General features: G+C 48.8%; 1 protein-coding gene across 3 annotated transcripts in view; it reads left to right on the top strand.

Moving 5' to 3' along the window:
* Nucleotides 1-18,455, top strand: part of KDSR (3-ketodihydrosphingosine reductase) — a 40,941-nt gene extending 22,486 nt beyond the window's left edge. For 2 of the 3 annotated variants that reach the window (XM_088833491.1, XM_055417499.2), the window contains 5 exons: nucleotides 3,618-3,701; nucleotides 6,576-6,659; nucleotides 9,891-9,992; nucleotides 10,640-10,733; nucleotides 14,350-18,455. In XM_088833491.1, the coding sequence (XP_088689617.1) occupies nucleotides 3,618-3,701; nucleotides 6,576-6,659; nucleotides 9,891-9,992; nucleotides 10,640-10,733; nucleotides 14,350-14,519 (534 nt within the window). In that variant the 3' untranslated portion in view covers nucleotides 14,520-18,455. The remainder of the gene's footprint in view (nucleotides 1-3,617; nucleotides 3,702-6,575; nucleotides 6,660-9,890; nucleotides 9,993-10,639; nucleotides 10,734-14,349) is intronic. The other variant, XM_055417500.2, reaches the window with a different exon arrangement.

Below are 18,455 nucleotides of genomic sequence, written 5' to 3'. Positions count from 1 at the left end.
TTCTTTGCAGAAGTGGTCTTGAGGGGTCAGCACTATCTTAGCAAGAACCAGTGAGGCCACAGTGCCCTCATTTCCTTTTCTGTTGAGGTCGGGGGTTGATGTGTCCCCTACATGCAAACCTTCAAGCTGTGAACTTTCAGAGATGCGAACGTGCCTTGGCACGCCGTGAGCGAGGCTGTGCCTGGCCCTCCGTCCCCTCCTGCTGGCGACCCTTCAGCTCTGCCGTCCCCCGCCCCGTCTCCCGCCCCCGGTCAGAGATGCTCCTCGCTGTTCACGCAGTGCCAGCCCCTGTGTGCCAGCTGTCTGCACTTCAGTACTGTTCAAGGTACTGTACTGTAAGATTTAAAATGCTTTATTTTTTATGTAAAGTTTTGAAAACTGTTATATACCTACTACAGTGCAGGACTGCGTAGCCGATTGTGTTGGTTGGGTACCTAGGCTAACATTGTTGGACTTAGGAACAAATTGCACTTAAGCGAACTCGCTTAGAGTGGAGCTCATCCGTATGTAGGTGACTTACTGTAGTTAATTAAATCAAGGTGTGGAGTTAATTTTGGGGGGCTTCCCTGGTGGCTCAGATGGTAAAGACTCTGCCTGCAGTGCAGGAGATCACCTCCAGCACAGGAGACCTGGTTTCGATCCCTGGGTTGGGAAGATCCCCTGGAGGAGGAAATGGCTACCAGTGTTCTTGCCTGGAGAATCCCATGGACAGTGGAGCCTGGTGGGCTACAGGCCAAGGGTTCGCAAAGAGTCGGACATGACTGAGTGACTAAACCACACCCAGAGTTAGTTTGTTTAGATTTTAACAGATTATTTGACCAGAAGTTTCCGGAGCCTGTAAGCCCTATGAGGGCATAGAGATGGTGCAGCAAGCGTCTGCTGGGCTGTTGCTGTTTATCAGTCGCTCAGTCGTGTCCAGCTCTTGCGACCCTGCAGTCGCAGTGCGCCAGGGCCTCTGGTCCGCCACGGTCTCCTGGAGTTTGCTCACGAACCCACGTCCATTGAGCCAGTGATGCTATCTAACTGCCTCACCTTCACTTGTTGGATAGATAAATGCAATGGGGACTTCCCTGGTGGTCCAGTGGCTAAGACTCGGAGCTTCCAGTGTAGGGGAAAGTGTGTTTGTCTCTGTCAGGCCCGACTCTTTGCAACTCCATGGACACTAGCCCGCCAGGCTCCTCTGCCCATGGGATTTTCCAGGCAAGAACACTAGAGTGAGTCACCATTCTCTTCTCCAGGGGATCTTCCCAACCCAGTGATCAAAACCAGGTCTCCTGCATTGCAGGCCGATTCTTTACTGTCTGAGTCTCCATGGAAGCCCCGAGATTTGGCACAGCCAAATAAATAAACAGAAATTAAAATAAATACAGTGGTTAAGTTCATAGCCACTGGAGGTATCCAGCCATAGGCTGAGAGGGTCATCTGGCTCCAGGATTATACCGATGATACCAGTCCTCAGAAAGGGGCTGGACTGGTTTCTCCCAACCCCACCCCTGGGAAAAAGCTGTTCTGAAAAGCAGTAAGCTCTTCTGGCAGCTCAGCCGTAACCTTGAGTTAGAGAAACACCATTCTGACGGCCTGCCATGGCGCTTACAGCCCCACCGTCCTGGCCCATCGCAGGGACAGGAGGACTATCCCTGCAGCGGCCGCGTCTGAGCCGCCCGCTTCAGGCTTCGGGTGGGCTGTCTGATTCCCGCTTATTGACTTTTGTTTTTGATTCCCGTGGTGTTTTTCTCTGGTCTGTGCACAGCGAAGGGCAAGGCCGTGGGAGACACTTTCTAAAATCGTTATCGTGAAAACAAGTGGAAGAGAAATTGCTTGCTCATCAGCCTCCCTGCCTGGCCCGAGTCCAGAGCCGTTATGAGCTGGGCCTTGGGGCTGCCCGCCCCGCGGTGCCGAGCAAGTGCGTCTCACACCTGGGTGTCCGGGGCCCAGCCAGCGGGGACCGTGTCCCCTGCTGGTGCCCGTCCCGGGCTGAGCGATTCGGCTCCCCTGCCCCTGCAGCTCCTTCCTCGGCCTCCAGGACCGCGCTTCACGGAGGGAAGCAGGGGGAAGAAAGGCCGGATGTCAGACAGGACCCCGGAGTGCTCCGAAGTGTCATGTGACTCGTGCGGGGCCTCCCTCAGGGCCAGTGCCTGTCCGGGTCCCCTCGGTGTTCCCGTGGGACTCAGCAGTGAGCCAGGAGCAAGCAGAGTCGTGGCCGAGGTTCCGAAGGTTTGGATCAGCCCCCTTAGCATCACTGAGCCGCAGGGGTGTGCAGCAGGGGTCCCTGGGGGGCCACGTCCCAGCCGGGTGGCAGGACAACCTTGGGGGTCGTCGGTGTGTTCTGAGTGGAGAGGTTCTGGGGGGGACACGCGGCAGAGAGGGAACCGAGCCTGGGATCCTGTTGAGGTCGGGCAGGGGTGCTGGAAGAGGAGCTGGGGAGGAGTTTCCGTGTTTAGATGCGGGTAAGGCTGTCCTGGTCTAACCTGGGGGAAGCCCTGAGGAGCACCCTGTTTGCTGAAGAAGTGAACCCTGAGCCCTCCCTGGTGCTGGGGGCTCCTGGGCCAGCAGGCTCTTGGGATGGGGTCACTCTCCACCTGGGTCTGGAGCAGAGGGGAGGTGTTTGAATGGTCTTAGCCTGTATCGTCGGAGAAGGCAATGGCAACCCACTCCAGTGTTCTTGCGTAGAAAATCCCAGGGACGGCGGAGCCTGGTGGGCTGCAGTCCGTGGGGTCGCTACGAGTCAGACACGACTGAGCGACTTCCCTTTCATTTTTCACTTTCACACACTGGAGAAGGACATGGCAACCCACTCCAGTGTTCTTGCCTGGAGAATCCCAGGGACGGGGGAGCCTGGTGGGCTGCCGTCTATGGGGTCGCACAGAGTCGGACACGACTGAAGTGACTTAGCAGCAGCAGCAGCAGCCTGTATCGTAGGTGAGATTAGCAGAGCGGTAGTTTGAGAAGCACCATGAAGGATAGCAGCTTTGTAGCCGGCTGGCCAAGGGACAGACTTGCCCATGACTGTGGCTGCCGTGCTGAGCGGTCGGGGTGGGGTCGGGGTCGGGGACAAGTGGGCTTCCTTTTAGCACAGTTTGCTGTCCTCACGGCAGCTTCCAGGCCCTGGTCAGTGGGAGCGAAAGAACCTCAGAAGGAGGTGAGAGAACCTCTATAGCTCAGGGCCAGCCGTTTTCTGGAACAGAGGCTTGGGTGAGCTCTTTAACTTTATTTCTAAATGATCTTCAGGGCCGAGAGTTTCCTGATTCAGCCAGTGGTACGGGCTTCTCCGCTGTCTCAGCGGGGAAAGAACCCACCTGCAATGCAGGAGATGCCAGAGACACAGGTTCAATCCCTGAGTGAAGGAAACGGCAACCCACTGCAGTCCTCTTGCCTGGAGAATCCCATGGACAGAGAAGCCTGGCAGACTGCAGTCCATGGGGTCACAAGGCGTCAGACACGACTGCGCACACGCACGCTCCGCTCCTCGTATAGAACCACCCTGTTGGTCTCACCACCTTTGAGAAAATCGGAGCGGCGTGCAGAATGTCTGCCTGGCAGCCAGTGCAGGTTGATAAGGGAGGGTGTGAAATGGTATCTTGCTTTACTAAAGGGCCGATGTTGTCTCTGAAATACAGGTGAAGCCTTACAATGTGTACGTCACGGTCGCCTACCCGCCAGACACAGACACCCCTGGGTTTGCAAAGGAAAACCAAACCAAGGTGAGTGTGCCTCTCTGGGCCCCGTTTCCAGTCTTGAACTCTGGAGACCTCTCTTCCTGTTTTCTGTCTTTCCGCCCTTCAGCTTGCAGGCATTTTCGTCAGAAAATTGAGCTTCTTTCAACTTATGTGCTTGCAAGAGGCCTCAGAACTTTCTGGAACTTTCACTTGAAATCTTGGAGGCTATAGCCCTATTTTCTTTGTTATTTTTTGGCAGTGCTACACGGCTTGTGGGAATCTTAGTTCTCAAACTAGGGATTGAACCCAGGCCTCTGCAGTGGAAGCACTGAGTCCTAACCACTGGACCAGGAGGAAAGTCCTGGTGCGACCCTGTTTTCAAAGGCCATTTTTGCTAACTCTTCAGGCTTGATGTAATGAATAAAGTGTTTTCTTTCTGATGGAGAGTATAGCTTGTATTTTAAACTAACAAGTTAATAGTCTTTGGCTTCCCAGGTGACGCTAGTGGTAAGAACTGGCCTGCCAATGCAGGAGACTTTAGAGGCGCGGGTTCGATACCTGGGTGGGGGAGAATTCCATGGACAGAGGAGCCTGGTGGGCTACAGTCCACAGGGTCACCAAGAGCCCTACATGACTTACTGACTTAGCATGACACACAATACTCTTTACTGATAATATTTTCTCCTCTGGACTTAATTTCACCTAAGGACTTGAAGTGGTTACTGATCCATTGTCTCTGCCTGGAGGTCTAATGGGCGCCTTAGACGTAGCATTTCAAAAACAGCACTTTCAATTCCTCCTCGTTGCCACTTACTATTTTCTGTCTCATTTCTGGTGCCCACCGCTCCCACAGCTGCTCAGGCTGGAGACCCTGAGCCAGTTTTGATGCTCCCTTGCACAGCGCCCTGCCTCTGCCCTCAGGACCTATCCGCAGTCCGACATTTTTGTTTAAACTGCAGATGTCACTACCATCCCAGCTGCGTGAGTCACTCATGCTTTCTCCTGATCTGTTCTAATGGTCTTCAACTGCTCCTAGTTCTTACCCCGCTGGAGTCTTTTTCATAGCATAGCTAGTGATCCTTTTAAAGGACAAGTGAGCTCTTGTCACTCCCCTGTTCAAACCCCTCTTGTGAGTAAAAAGCCAAAAAGCAAAACTTTAAAAAAAAACACACAAAAGGTCAAAAACTCTTGTGCAGCATGGTCTAATAGAATGTTCTAGAATGGTGGAAATGATCTATGCAGCTCTATAATGCAGTCACATTGTGGCTGTTAAACACTTGCCATGCAGCTAGTGTGACTGAGACACGGAATGTCTAATTTTATTTAATTTGAAGTTAGAATTAAATGCCACACGTTGGTGCTGATGGCATTCTGCAGCGTGAAGCTCCCCGGGCTCCCAGCCTGCTGGGAGTAGAAGCCAGGGGCCTCAAGCCGTTTGGGACCCCTTCTAGACCTTGGCCACCCGCCCTCCGCGATTTCTCGTCTTCTGGGCCTCAGCCGCGCCGGGGCTCTGTCCACCCCCTGAGCCTGACGGCCAATCCAAGTGTGGGCTGCGCTCTTGCCGCCCTCTCTCTGGGTGTTCGAGTGGCTCTTCCTCCTGTGTCTCTTTTCATCTTTGTGCAGCCGTCACCTTGGAGAGGACTCCGCTGATTTGCTGCATCTCAGCGTCCCTCCCGTGGGATGCTAACCATCCTCCGCCCCGGCCTTACTGTTCTCCGTGGTGTTTGCTCGCCTCTGGACTTTAACAGGATACAGTGACTGTCAGTCATCCCAAGCTGACAGCAGGCTCTGTGCTTTGTTCATGTGAACCTGCCTTGTCGCCTTGTAGGCACTCTCTGAGCAAGCGAAGCGGGGAAGAAAGAACTTCCCCTCTGGAACTTGGCGTTGATTGGTTTTCTTCTCTTTTGTAGTGATTCTCACTAAGTGTGAATCTGCACCTCATAAAAACTAGCACTGAAGCTCCTTGGGCTGTGTATTTTCAGAAAGATGTCTATGGTTTAGAAGCTTTTCCCCCATTCACTTCTTTTTGACTCTGCTTCATAAAATGACTGCTATTTCAGAGAAATAAAGTTAACCTGAATGCCCTGTTTTAGAATAAGGGAAATCTGCTAAGCAGATTTGCAACATTCGATAAGTGGTCTTTTAGGTAGAAGCCATAGCTGACAACAGGTGGTGATTTCCCCATGAAGATTTGATTTTGATGTTAAATTGCTTTTTGTTTTTCCTTGTCTAAAATGTTGGGCTGACTTGTATGGGTAGATAAAATTCAGCCTTGCTCCGTGAGTCCTGCAGAGGGCACACAGTGCTTTGACTTCTGCCGTGGGTCTGGCTGCACTTGGTCATGTTGGCCTGGGGACGTGGGAGAGTGGTGGCACCTTCAAAAGACCTTTTCTCTTCATTCAGGTTCATCAGGAAACACTTGACTTTTATGAGCTCTACGCTTTTCTATTTTAAGGAAATATGTTCTGGTTTTTATTTTTTCAAGCCCACATGGTAAATAAAATTTATCGTTTCATACCATTTAAGGCCTAAGTTTTGAAACTTGTAACTGAAACTCCCTTCTAAAGAATTTTTGGGCACATGGGTTGCATGTGGCTCCAAAGATTTAAAAATAAAAATGACAAGGCAGGGTCTTTTTTTTTTTCACATTTTAAATGAAGCTCTGATGGTTCTCACTGGAATTAGGACTCTCGTCCCACAGAGTAACTGGGGCGCTGAGGGGCTGAATTTTACACGGTAACCAGGTAGAAACTGATCTGGAATCCAGATGAACTTAGTTCTAAAAATAGGAATCCGTTCAAAGGTAGAAAACTAGAATTGTGTATAAACTAGGCGAGGAGGATTGTCAAAATTACTTACTTTTTAATGCAGTGGGTAGTAATGGTATTGATAATGTCTATTTTTTTTTCACCTTTTTAGCCTTTAGAGACACGTCTTATTTCAGAGACCACGTCGGTCTGCAAACCGGAACAAGTAGCCAAACAAATTGTTAAAGACGCCGTAGTAAGTAAGCCTTGTTTCCTTGTGAGTAGTCACAGTGCTGTATTTCCAAAAGGTATTTGTCCCAGGGTTTATTTCAAAATATAAAATTACTAGCATGTGTGTGTGTGTGTGTGCATTCAATCCATCATATCTAATATCATAGACTGTTTTTCTTCCCTGGTTAATTCCATGTTAATTAACAAGTTCTGGAACTAGTTATGTATCTTTTTACTCTTGAACCTAACTTTTTGTTTGCGCTGGGTCTCTGTTGGTGCGTGCCGCCTTCTCTGGTTCTGGCGAGCGGAGGCTCCTCTCCCTTGAGCTGCAGAGGCGTCTCACCGCGGCAGCCTCTCTGCTGAGGCGTGTGGATGCTCCAGGCTCTGGTTTCTGGCTCTGGAGTCTGGGCTCAGCAGTTGTTGGCACACAGGCTTAGTTGCTCTGTGGCATGTAGGATCTTCCTGGACCAGGGATCTAACCTGTGTCCCCTGCGCTGGCAGGTGGCTTCTTACTCACTGGACCACCAGGGAGGTCCCACAGTTGTGTCTCTTAAGCTTAGGAGCAGGCTGATCAGTCTGAGAACCTCAGTTCTTTGAAAGGAAAACGAGACTTGCCTGTGATGTGTGAGCGATTTGCACTGTAGACTGTGTGTGGCATGTTGTCACCTTCCTTCTCTGCCACAGTATTTTCGGTTCTAGGTCAGTTTAGGTGTCTTACTGCCACCCTGGGTTAAGGATTTTCCTGTCCCTTTCCTGCTTCCCGGGATCGTTTCCGAAATGTTTACTCAGAAGAAAGTGCTGCCAGCCCCCTCGGCCATCATCCTGTCGACTCGGCTGCTGCCCCTCCGCGTTCCAAAGTTGATTCAGAGTCCAAAACGGTCTTTCTCGAAACCAGGTGCTGTTCTGTAGGACGACGTGTGGGCCACACTTTTTGGCAGCGTGTTCCTATTAATTCACATTCAGAAAAATATACACATCCCGGGGACATGTAAGCAAACATGTAATCCTTAGGCCCACATTGGATTTAGGAGACTCAGGGACGATCAGAATGAGAATTGTCGGCTGGCTGGACCTTGGCCTTGAAGGAACGTCCGTTGCATGTTCAGGCCGAACCCAGCAGAATACAGGAAACCTTAAAGGCTATTAAAACATCTGTGGATGTGGGAAGGACTTTGCCCTGATTGTGTTCAAAGGCGTAGGAAGATGGCACCAGGGGACTGGGCGGACTTTGTTTTTCCTGCTTATCTCAAGTCAGAGCAAACACGCTCCATGTTTTTAATGATTCGAAGCAGCTCTTTGTATTTTGGCAGGGTTCCTTTAATCTGGAGGTTCTCATGCTTTTTTCAGCTCTTGAGCACTTTCCACCCTAAACTTTTCCACGGCCCCAGAGAACTTTTGTTTCCATGGCGTATCCTTATCAATATTTACTACATCAGAAAGTGAAATTGTGCCATTTAAAAAGGATTTATTTATTCATTTAAAATGACAGTGATAAATTCAGTGTATTTTACTGTAAAATTTTTATAACAAGTATTTTTCAAAACAAAACTTCGGGGGAAGGGGGCATTGTTTTTCGTCCCACCAGCCTCTTTAACGTCCATGTTGACGGAGAGCAGCTGCCCCTATGCTGCTCCTGCACTCCGTCTGTGGGTCATTCTGCATGAAGGGTGCGAAGTGAGGCTGCCCGTGCAAAGACGGTGGCTGGGAAAGGAAGGGAGACTCTGCAGGCGCTTCAGGTGATTGTGGACATTCCTTTTTTTTGATATAAACCTAAGCTAGATGAATAGTAGTTTCTTAAAGTTGAGTTGCAATGTGAAATTGTGAATTCTAGCAATGAACTCTTTGTTCTCTGTTCCATGACAAGCCATCATTCTGCCTTGCACTATTTTGTACCCATTCATGATTTTGTGACATTATGTATTTGTCATTGGGAAAATATGGATTCCCTGAGTTACCGAAAAAAATCGCATTCATTCACATCATTGCTGATCTTATGATAGAAGTCTTTCTGTAACTGAGAAGCTGACAGCCTCAAAATGGCAGACACACGTTTTTCCCAATTCTGGCTCAGGTTTGCACATGGACTACAAAAGCTGCCAGTTTTCCTTGAAGCGACGGTCATTTCATTCATTTTCTGCTAGGAATCTTCCAAGTCCCCTGTCTGAGTGACCACAGATTGTCAGTCCTGGTTCTTGCTGCAGAAACGGCCTGTGGAAGCAGCGGGACCCTTCCTGGCGTGCACAGTGGGAGCAGGGCTCCTTCCTGGCGTGCACAGTGGAAGGCATCCATCCCCTTCCGCTGGCGCGGAGCACGGGGCACGCCCGTGTGCCTCTCTCTGTCGCGAGGAATAGGAAGCTGGCACGTCCCGAGTGCTGAGCAGCTCCCGCGCTGCACGGCGGGCTCGTCACGGCCTGTTCGCCCGCAGTTGGGACACGCGGCAGTCCCGATGGCCCCCTTGGCCCCACGCCTCCTCTCTCCCGTGGTCGTCTGTCTGTTTGTTCCCTACACCCGTGTCTCTGTTTCTGCTTTGTAAATAAGTTCATCTCTACCGTGTTTCTGGATTCCACATATATGCATTAATACGCAATGTTTGTTTTTCTCTTTCTGGCTGAGTTTTCTGTGGGGACCTAAATGGGGAGGGGACCCAGTGGAGGAGAGGGTGTGAGCACACGTGTGACTGGGGCACTGGACTGTCCAGCAGAAGTAAACACGCCATTGTAAAGCAGCTATACACCAACTGAAAAAAATCAGAAAAAAAAATGTCCTCCAGGGTCAAGATTGAACAAAAGGATTAATTGTACTGCTTAACAAGTGCAGCTTTAAGCAAAACTGACCTTTAAAGTTTTCTTTGGAGATTTGAACAGTTTGTTTTCTTCCTGTGGTTATTGATCACTGTACGTGTTGGGGACCGGGGGAGGCGCCACCACTGTAGGCCGTGCTAAGCAGACAGTGGCATTTCCCGTCAGTGCAAATGCCGGGGTGAAAAAGGCGATTAACCTCTTAGTGTTGGCGTGACTGTGGTTTTGTCTTCGGGGAGGGTCTCCCGACACTCAGGGTCCGTGGCCCACATTTTGAGAACTGTCTGTCCAGCCTCCCCAGCCTGTCTGCCATGGCCACGTTCATCCCTGAGCTCACGCCTGTGCCCGTGGCCGCTCCTCCTCCCGACGTGGACAGACACGGGTCTTCATCTCTGACGTGCTGAGCTGATTCCTTCCCCTGATGCTGCCACTGCTTCTTTCCTGTCTTTCTATTTCAGCAAGGAAATTTCAACAGTTCCATCGGCTCCGACGGGTACATGCTCTCATCACTGACCTGTGGAATGGCTCCAGTAACGTCCATCACGGAAGGGCTCCAGCAGGTGAGCCGTGCCTGGGCCTCAGGACAGACAGACAGCTGGGCCTCTCACTGAACCTCAGTGGGCAAAGGCTGAAGGGAGACATGGCAGCTTTATCTGAGGATGCGAAGGGTTGTTACTGAAGTATCAGGGTTTTTCTTCCTCTACCTGGGAGAAGTAAACAGGAAATATTTTAACGTTGTTTAGTCACTAAATCACAGCCCGCCAGGTCCCTTTGTCTGTGGGCTTCTCCAGGAATACTGGAGTGGGTCGCCATGCCCTCCTGTAGGGGATCTTCCTGACCCAGGGATGGAACCCACGTTTCCTGGGTTGGCAGGCAGATTCTTTACCATCTGAGCCACCAGGGAAGCCAGGTTAAAGATGTACCGTGAGGAATTCAGACTGGAATAAGTCTTCCCATGGCACTGCGGGTGTACCAAGAAGGCACCTTGCTGTGCTGTTAGGGTGCTAATCTGGTTTTCCTCTGAGAACACTTCATCTTCTGGGATTGAAAAATGGAAATCTCTGCCTTTAGGGGGTGCGTGCATAAGTTGCTTCAGTCATGTCCAACTCTTTGTGACCCTCTGGACCGTAGCCAGCCAGGCTCCTCTGGGATGTCCGTGGGATTCTCCAGGCAATAATACTGGAGTGGGTTGCCTTTCCTTTTCCAGGGGATCCTCCCCACCCAGGGTTCGGACCTGGGTCTCTTACGTCTCCTGTACTGGGAGGCAGATTCTTTACCACTAGCGCCACCTGGGAATCCTGGTAAGTCTCTAGGGGTTAGAGGTGGTCTTGCCTGAAAGTCCCAGGATATTAGACCAGAAACTTTCCAGTGAGTCAGACCACAGAAGCTCAGTGAGGTAAGTCAAGGGTGTGATGCAGTCCCTGCTCTCATGGAAATTACAGTTCATCCGGAAGAGACATAAAAATTAACTGCTCCTTGATGCGGAGAAGGCAATGGCAAGCCACTCCAGTACTCTTGCCTAGAAAATCCCATGGATGGAGGAGCCTGGTGGGCTGCAGTCCGTGGGGTCGCTAAGGGTCGGACACGACTGAGCGACTTCACTTTCACTTTTCACTTTCACACATTGGAGAAGGAAATGGCAACCCACTCCAGTGTTCTTGCCTGGAGAGTCCCAGGGACGGGGGAGCCTGGTGGGCTTCCGTCTATGGGGTCACACAGAGTCGGACACGACTGAAGTGACTTAGCAGCAGCAGCAGCAGCAGCTCCTTGATGAGCCTGCTGCTGTGTCTGCTGTTGGAGAATCAGAGGTAAGGCAGCAGCCTCTGGACACCAGGAGGCTTGCGGTCTGGCGGGAGAGACTGAGGAGACTCATGAGAGAGTACAGTGCCGCGTGATGAGGGTTTTCACAGAGGGACCGCTCCGGAAAGACCAAGCGCGGGGACGGCAGGGAGCCGGGGGCCGGGGAGCCCCTCAGGGGGCGGGTTATGACAGAGGGATGTGTGGTCAGCCTCATTCACCCCGTAAAGTCCTGACGAATCGGGTGGGGAGAGGCTTCTCTTCTCACTCTGCTTCTCCCAGGAGGAGTGATTCTCCCAGGAGGAGATCCTCGGAACCCCCGGGTGGTCCAGTGGTTGAGTCTACACTGTGTCCACGGGGCTTGCAGAGGCAACCCCTGCTCAGGGAACTCAGACCCTGTGTGCCTCTGGGTTAGCCAGCAAGAACAAAAAGAGCAGTCCCTCAGTTTCTTTTAGGTGTTCATAGAGAACGTGCGTAGAAGCCCGTGGGTTCCCACAGACCTGCTCTCCACTCCCCAGTGTCTCCTGTTGGTCACGCCTTGCACGGTGGTGTGGCTCTCTGCTGCAGCTGATGAGCTGGTATCGATACGTTATTACCACCCGAAGTTCAGTTTGCCTTGAGGTTTATTCATGGCGTCATCCATCCGTCATCCATCCATCCTGTGGGTTCTGACGACTATAGAGTGACCCACATCCAGCATTAAAGTGTCCTACAGATAATTCGCTACCCTGAATATTGCACTGTGCATGCTAAGTTACTTCAGTCGTGATCGACTCTTTGTGAACCTGTGGACTGTAGCCCTCCAGGCTCCTCTGTCCATGGGATTATCCCAGCAAGAACACTGGAGTGAGTTGCCATGCCATCCTCCAGGGGATCCTCCTGACCCAGGGACTGAACCCACGTCTCCTGCATTGGTAGGCGGACTCTTTACCGCTGGGCCACTGGAAGCTCCGAATATTCCCTTGGGTCCACCTGTTTCTGAAACCCTGGCAACCACTGATGCTTTCATGTCTCCAGAGTTTGCCTTTTCCAGCTTCCCTTTGGTTTTTACACTTTTCAGAATTATCTTTCTGCCTTCTTGAGAGAATGAGGTCGTTTTTGAGACTTGATATGAAAAACAGCAGACCCTCATCCCGTATCCCCCGTTCACCCTTCTCAGAAGCAGTCGGGCTGTCCTTTCAGCTGGACCTTCTGACCTTTGCGTCCTTCTCCCTGGAGCGGACCCTTGCACGGAGGCTTTTGGCTACGTTCTCGGTTCTGGCTCAGGTTGACATCCTGCTGACGGGCGCACATGGAGCTCTCCTTTCTCACTCTCCTCCCCCCGCCCACTCTTGCCCTCCCTGTTTAGTGATACTGAGATTGTGGTTGGATCTGGACTGAGACAACCATCATTAGGCCTGTTTCAAGGCTGTTCATAGCTGAGCTGTGTAATACACACAACCCAATCTCCTTTCTCCTTTCTTCTACAGTCTTTTTAATTTTTCCCTGAAACAAAAGGTTAGCTGGCCTTTTACTAGGTATTACTTCATGGGAAATAGATGGGGAAACAGTGGAAACAGTGTCAGACTTTATTTTTTTGGGCTCCAAAATCACTGCAGATGCTGATTGTAGCCAGGAAATTAAAAGACGCTTACTCCTTGGAAGGAAAGTTATGACCAACCTAGATAGCATATTAAAAAGCAGAGACATTACTTTGCCAACCAAGGTCCGTCTAGTCAAGGCTATGGATTTTCCCGTGGTCATGTATGGATGTGAGAGTTGGACTGTGAAGAAAGCTGATCGCCGAAGAATGGATGCTTTTGAACTGTGGTGCTGGAGAAGACTCTTGAGAGTCCCTTGGACTGCAAGGAGATCCAACCAGTCCATTCTAAAGGAGATCAATCCTGGGTGTTCATTGGAAGGACTGATGTTAAAGCTGAAACTTCAATACTTTGGCCACCTCACGCGACGAGTGGACTCACTGGGAAAGACTCTGATGCTGGGAGGGATTGGGGGGCGGGAGGAGACGGGGACGACAGAGAATGAGATGGCTGGATGGCATCACCTACTCGATGGACATGAGTTTGAGTGAACTCCGGGAGTTGGTGATGGACAGGGAGGCCTGGCGTGCTGTGATTCATGGGGTTGCAAAGAGTCAGACACAACTGAGCGACTGAACTGAACTGAACTGATTCATAATGATTGTGTTCATCTCCTCTTAGAAATATCAGATACCCTGTCAGTTTCACCTTCTGGAAGGACTTCCTCGCGGAGCCTTCTGACCTGCCATCAGGACTGGCCGCCACCCCTGAGTCTGGCGCTTGGGTGACCCCGGCCCCCCCTCCGCAGTCACCCCAGGGACCCTCCGTCTCTTTTCAGCGTCGGGTCCCCTGCTTCCTTGTGTCACAGGACGTTGCCTTTCTCTGTCAATGCCCTTCTCTTTGGCTGTTTCCCTCTTCCAGTAGCTTCCTGAAAAACGGGTGCTGCTTGGGTAGCAGTTTTTTTGTGGCATTTCTGCATGGCTTGTGGGATCTTTGTTCCCTGACCAGGGATCGAACCCAGGCGCTCAACAGTAAAAGAGTGGAGTCCTAACCACTGGATGACCAGGGAATTCTTGGGAGGCAAATTTTTTGATGCTTTGTATCTTTGAAAATGTTTCTGTTTGTAGTTTCCTGCCTTTTAAAAGTTGCATTTACAGGTGTTACAGTGAGAGTCCCTTACTGGAAAGGGCGAGAATTAATGGGTATGGTTAATTGCTTTCTTAACCCTGAGACAGTAATTGCTCTTTTTCAGTTGGTTGTCTGCCCAGGTCTGGAGCGAGCTGGTGGCGGCTGGCACTAGTCATTCTCAGCGCCTGGCATAGGGGCTCCCTCTTACAATCAAGATTGTAGTTTGGATATTTGAGGTGCTTCTCTGGATCCTTCCTAGCTCGGAGAATCCTAAGACTACTAAGAATCTCTATTTTCTTCTTTGTATAATTTGTATATGTTTTTAATAACTGGACAACGGTTTTGTCATTACCTGTCTGCAGGCCCTGTGCTGTCCAGTGGCACAAGCAGACAGCTTCTGTTCTCTGTGCTCTGCGGGTGCTTACGAGTGTGCCGCCCGTCGCGTGAGCTCACAGTTCCGTCTGTCTTGCAGGTGGTCACCATGGGTCTCTTCCGCACGATCGCGCTGTTTTACCTTGGAAGTTTCGACAGCATTGTTCGTCGCTGCATGATGCAGAAGGCGAAATCGGAAACTGTAGACAAAACTGCCTAATTCTTACCCCTTGGAAAAAGACTGTGAATAACTTACCAGCTTGCTGCTAAGTGGGGCACAGTTTTGGGCTTGCAGACACGTATGTCTTGCTTTCTAATCTGTGAGATTGGACCAGTGATCTTCCGAAACCTGGCTGCAAGCAAGGGGATCGCCGTTCAGCTCCAGACTGTTATTAACACTATGCAAATACAGAGGAGACCCCTTGACTCGGAGAGGTGATGGTAAGGGAACAGATGGCGTGTGAGCAGGACCCCAGAAGGATCACTGAGATGTCTCTTCTGTTCTGTCTTTCCCATCAGAAGTCACGTCCAGAAGTGGGTCTCTGGGGCCTTTTCCTTTTCTCTCGCGCTCTCTCACCTTGGTGTGTTCTACTCCAGAGGCGTGTTGCACGCTGCCGTGGGGTCTGAGGCGGCGGCGTGGCCCTGACTCACTCCCACGCTGCTGGTCCCTCGTGGTTTCTGTCTCTTTGATCCCATAAAGCTGCGTGGGGGACGGGAGAGGGCCATACGGAGGAACGAAGGAGATAAATATTTTCCAGTAGGAAAAAATAATGATTTTTTTGTCTTCTTTAGACTCGAATGCTTAGGGCACGTCTCATTTTTCATTCATGGAGAAAGGCAGCCTTCTAAAATATTTTCTGAAGAGAAGTAAAAGCTTAGAAGCTTAAAAGTTTACAGTTTCAATGGCCATAATGACCCGAAGCTCACCCATTGCATTGTAGCTTCTTATCCTTCCCATGCCTTCCTTTCCAATTTTGCTTAGACTGCTATAATATTTTTATAAAAAAAGAAGAGACAGACCGATTTTTTTTCTTGACTTTTTAAATTAATTAATGAATTTATTAAAGCAAATGAAAACGTTAAAAAGTGTGACCTTTGTCTCCTAGTAGCATATATGTAGCTTTTAAGAAAAACTGAAGGGGGACTTCACCAGTGGTCTAGCGGTTAAGACTCTGCCCTTCCAATGCAGGGGCACAGGTTCGAGCCCTGGTTGGGGAACTAACATCCCACATGCCATGTGGCACAGCAAAAAAGAAGTGCTGGCAGCACATTTCAGCCTGGGGTTTCTCCTGAGACGGTCATGTGGGTTTTCCCCCTTTGCTGCGCTCGTGTGGTGCCTTACACTGACCCAGGTTTGTGTTGGGCCTTCCTTGCACCGCACAGGTAGGTTCCATCTGGCCAAGGTGTACAGTCCTTTTGATATGCAGCCGAAGCAATACTTCTACGGACCCACCTCCTTATAAACCAAGTTAGAAAAGCCCCCCTTCCGTTTTCTGCCGGTGTTGGGGGGACTCGTGCGGAGGCGCGCACTGTCAGTTTACTCGTTAGGAAAAATACTGTAGGACGCCAGGGCTGCGCGGTGTGGAAGACGCTTGTTTCTGAAATGAAGTGATCGCCCTGTTCTTTCCACGACTCCACTGACCTTGAGAACGTCTCCTACCGCGTGTTAGGAAAGCCCAGCCGTTGCCTGGACACGCCGTTCCCCTCCGGACGCGGCCCGCTGTCCACCAGCGGAATTCCGCAGCGAGGCCCCCAGGCCGCTGCGTCAGCCGATGCGCTCTGCCGCCCCGAGACGAGGGCGGCCCCTGTACCGAGCCCTGCGCTCTCGCTCACGCGGTGAGTTTACCCATCTCCACCCTCCAGTTCCCGTTATAAGAGACCACTGCTTTGGAAGAAGGAATTTGTGTTTTCTTGTTCAGAAACAGCAGCTGTACAAGAGATTAAAGAGTGAACACTATGGCAAACCTTTTTTGCTCTTGAGTTTTTGAACTCTTGACTTTGAAATGTCTTAATTTTTACAAAGTAAGATGTTTAATGGCTTTTATCCACAGTGTCTTTTTAAAAGACACGAGAATGGCACATGTTCAAACACTGACGGAGACAGAAGAAATTATTACTTAATATATAAGTTGCTTGGGATGACTTCATTGCAGTCTGTGGGGGTGGGTTGAACCCATCAAGTTTTCATGAATCTTTCAGCCTTGAGGAGCCATCATCTGCAAACTCTGTTGAGTCATATTGGGCAGCTTCTAAAAGGGAGTAACGACTGTATTTTCCTCATTGGAAGAAAACAGATACAAAGTAAAAGCTGAGTGTTTCTCAATTTTATTATTTTCTCCTAAGTGTTTCTTGAATGTGGGTATCTTCTACTGATGGTCTATATTAAAGTCTAGTCCCAAATGGTGCATTCTTTAATTAAATTAACTATTTTACAGTAGTTATTTCAATATACATTTCTCAAGGTATCCTCAGAGACAGTTCAGCCATTCCAGGTCACCTGCTACCTGAACACATCTAAGATCCCACGTTCCACAACAGGGAGATATCCCCAGCTGAGATGAAACTCAGGCATGAGAGCAGATTCGTGGAAATCATAGCATCGGGGAATTGTAGCATAAGATTCATGGAAATATAGCATCTCTTTGTCAGAGATGGCAAAAGTCTAGGTTTGTAAACAAAAAGGTTTGGAAACTGAGGTGTTCCTTTTTTTCTTCCTACACTTGGTGCCATAATTCTCTTGATAGCAAAGCCTGACTTGAGATTCCTATAGTTTTTATTTATGTCACACCATGGACTGTGCACTTGTCTGAAGAAATACCAACGGTTCTGGTTACAGGGATTGCCCCAGACACTGTGGAGATGTTTATATACTATCCAGTGTAGACCCCACATTACCTTTTCAAAATGTTAAAAAAATTTTTTGTTTTTTTTTGGCTGGGAAATTGTAGATACTTAAGAAGCATCACACAGTGACCTGGCTTCATCTAAATCGTGAAACTATTACCAGGCAAATTCTATTTTTTATCTTTTTTGGCTCAGTTCTTGTTAACCCTTTTATTACACTGATTTCTTTTTTGCTCGTAAAGAAGAGAAAGACTGGGTCAGACTGCAGATTGTTAGGGAAACTGTTGGCTTTTTTTAGGATCACATTGGTTCAGCACTTGCTGTTGGACCCAGAAGTGGGTAAGTCTTACTTGTGGCAGAAGAAGTTTAATCTTAATTCTGTTGAAAGGTGGGTTCTGTGTATGTGACCAACAATAGCTTATTATGTGAGTTTCAGGTCTGATGTGTCTGCCTCTGCTAGCTTGGGTTGTACTATTTTATTATAATGTATTTGTGAGTATATTTATTTTAATGTTTAACATTATTCAGCCATTGAAATTGCAAAGTATGTTCAAGGACCCTTTATCATTGAAGAAGGTATAAAAATTCTCATTTATTTTTGCCAAAACAAAGTCAAGAGAGTTGTTCTTTTTTATATATTTTAAAATTTAACTTTGACAGCTGAAAAGAGAAGAAATTAAAAAATGCTGTTGTTGATGGCCCCTTTACATGAAATTATATTTGTTTCATTATAAGTCTTTGTTTGGATCCTGTAAACCATTTATTGTTGATTCTTGGAAGTAAAAAATTTGAGAGACCATTTCTAATATTAAATGACAAAACCTTTTTGATAACAGTTGCTTTGATTCACAGAATTGTATGTCTTTGTCTTTTCAGAAGAAGGTAGTCCCATAATAATTTTTTTAATGAATTGTATCAACAGATTTAATTTTATTGTATCATATTCCAATTTAAATATGTCTTAACTTACTTGAGGACACTTAAGCTATTCATACTTTTTGACTTAAAATGTTTTGTATCTTTCTCATTTCCTTAACTTCTTAGTGACTCAAAGTTGAAAAATACCTACTAACTGTAACCTTCCATATTCTGGACTAAATCTTGTTTAGTTCAGGGCAGTGATGGCAGATTTGGTATTTTGAAGAGGAGAGACTAGCTATTATATTTTTCAATTGCTTGAGGTGACAACTCTAAAGGCATTTTAAAACTGATAAGAGTGCATATGGCTATTTTGATATATAATAGAACCTGTGTTTGCTACTTTAGAAGCTTTTGTGGCAGAATTGTAACCTAATTTTCATATCTTGTACTTCTGAATCACGACAAAAAATAAATGGGGAACATGCTTTACAGATTTGAAAA

This window comes from Moschus berezovskii, chromosome 28, assembly GCF_049115385.1.
Source record: "Moschus berezovskii isolate FMDL1 chromosome 28, NW_MosBer_1.0, whole genome shotgun sequence".
NCBI lineage: Eukaryota > Metazoa > Chordata > Mammalia > Artiodactyla > Moschidae > Moschus > Moschus berezovskii.
This window is presented reverse-complemented; position numbering and strand designations above follow the sequence as displayed.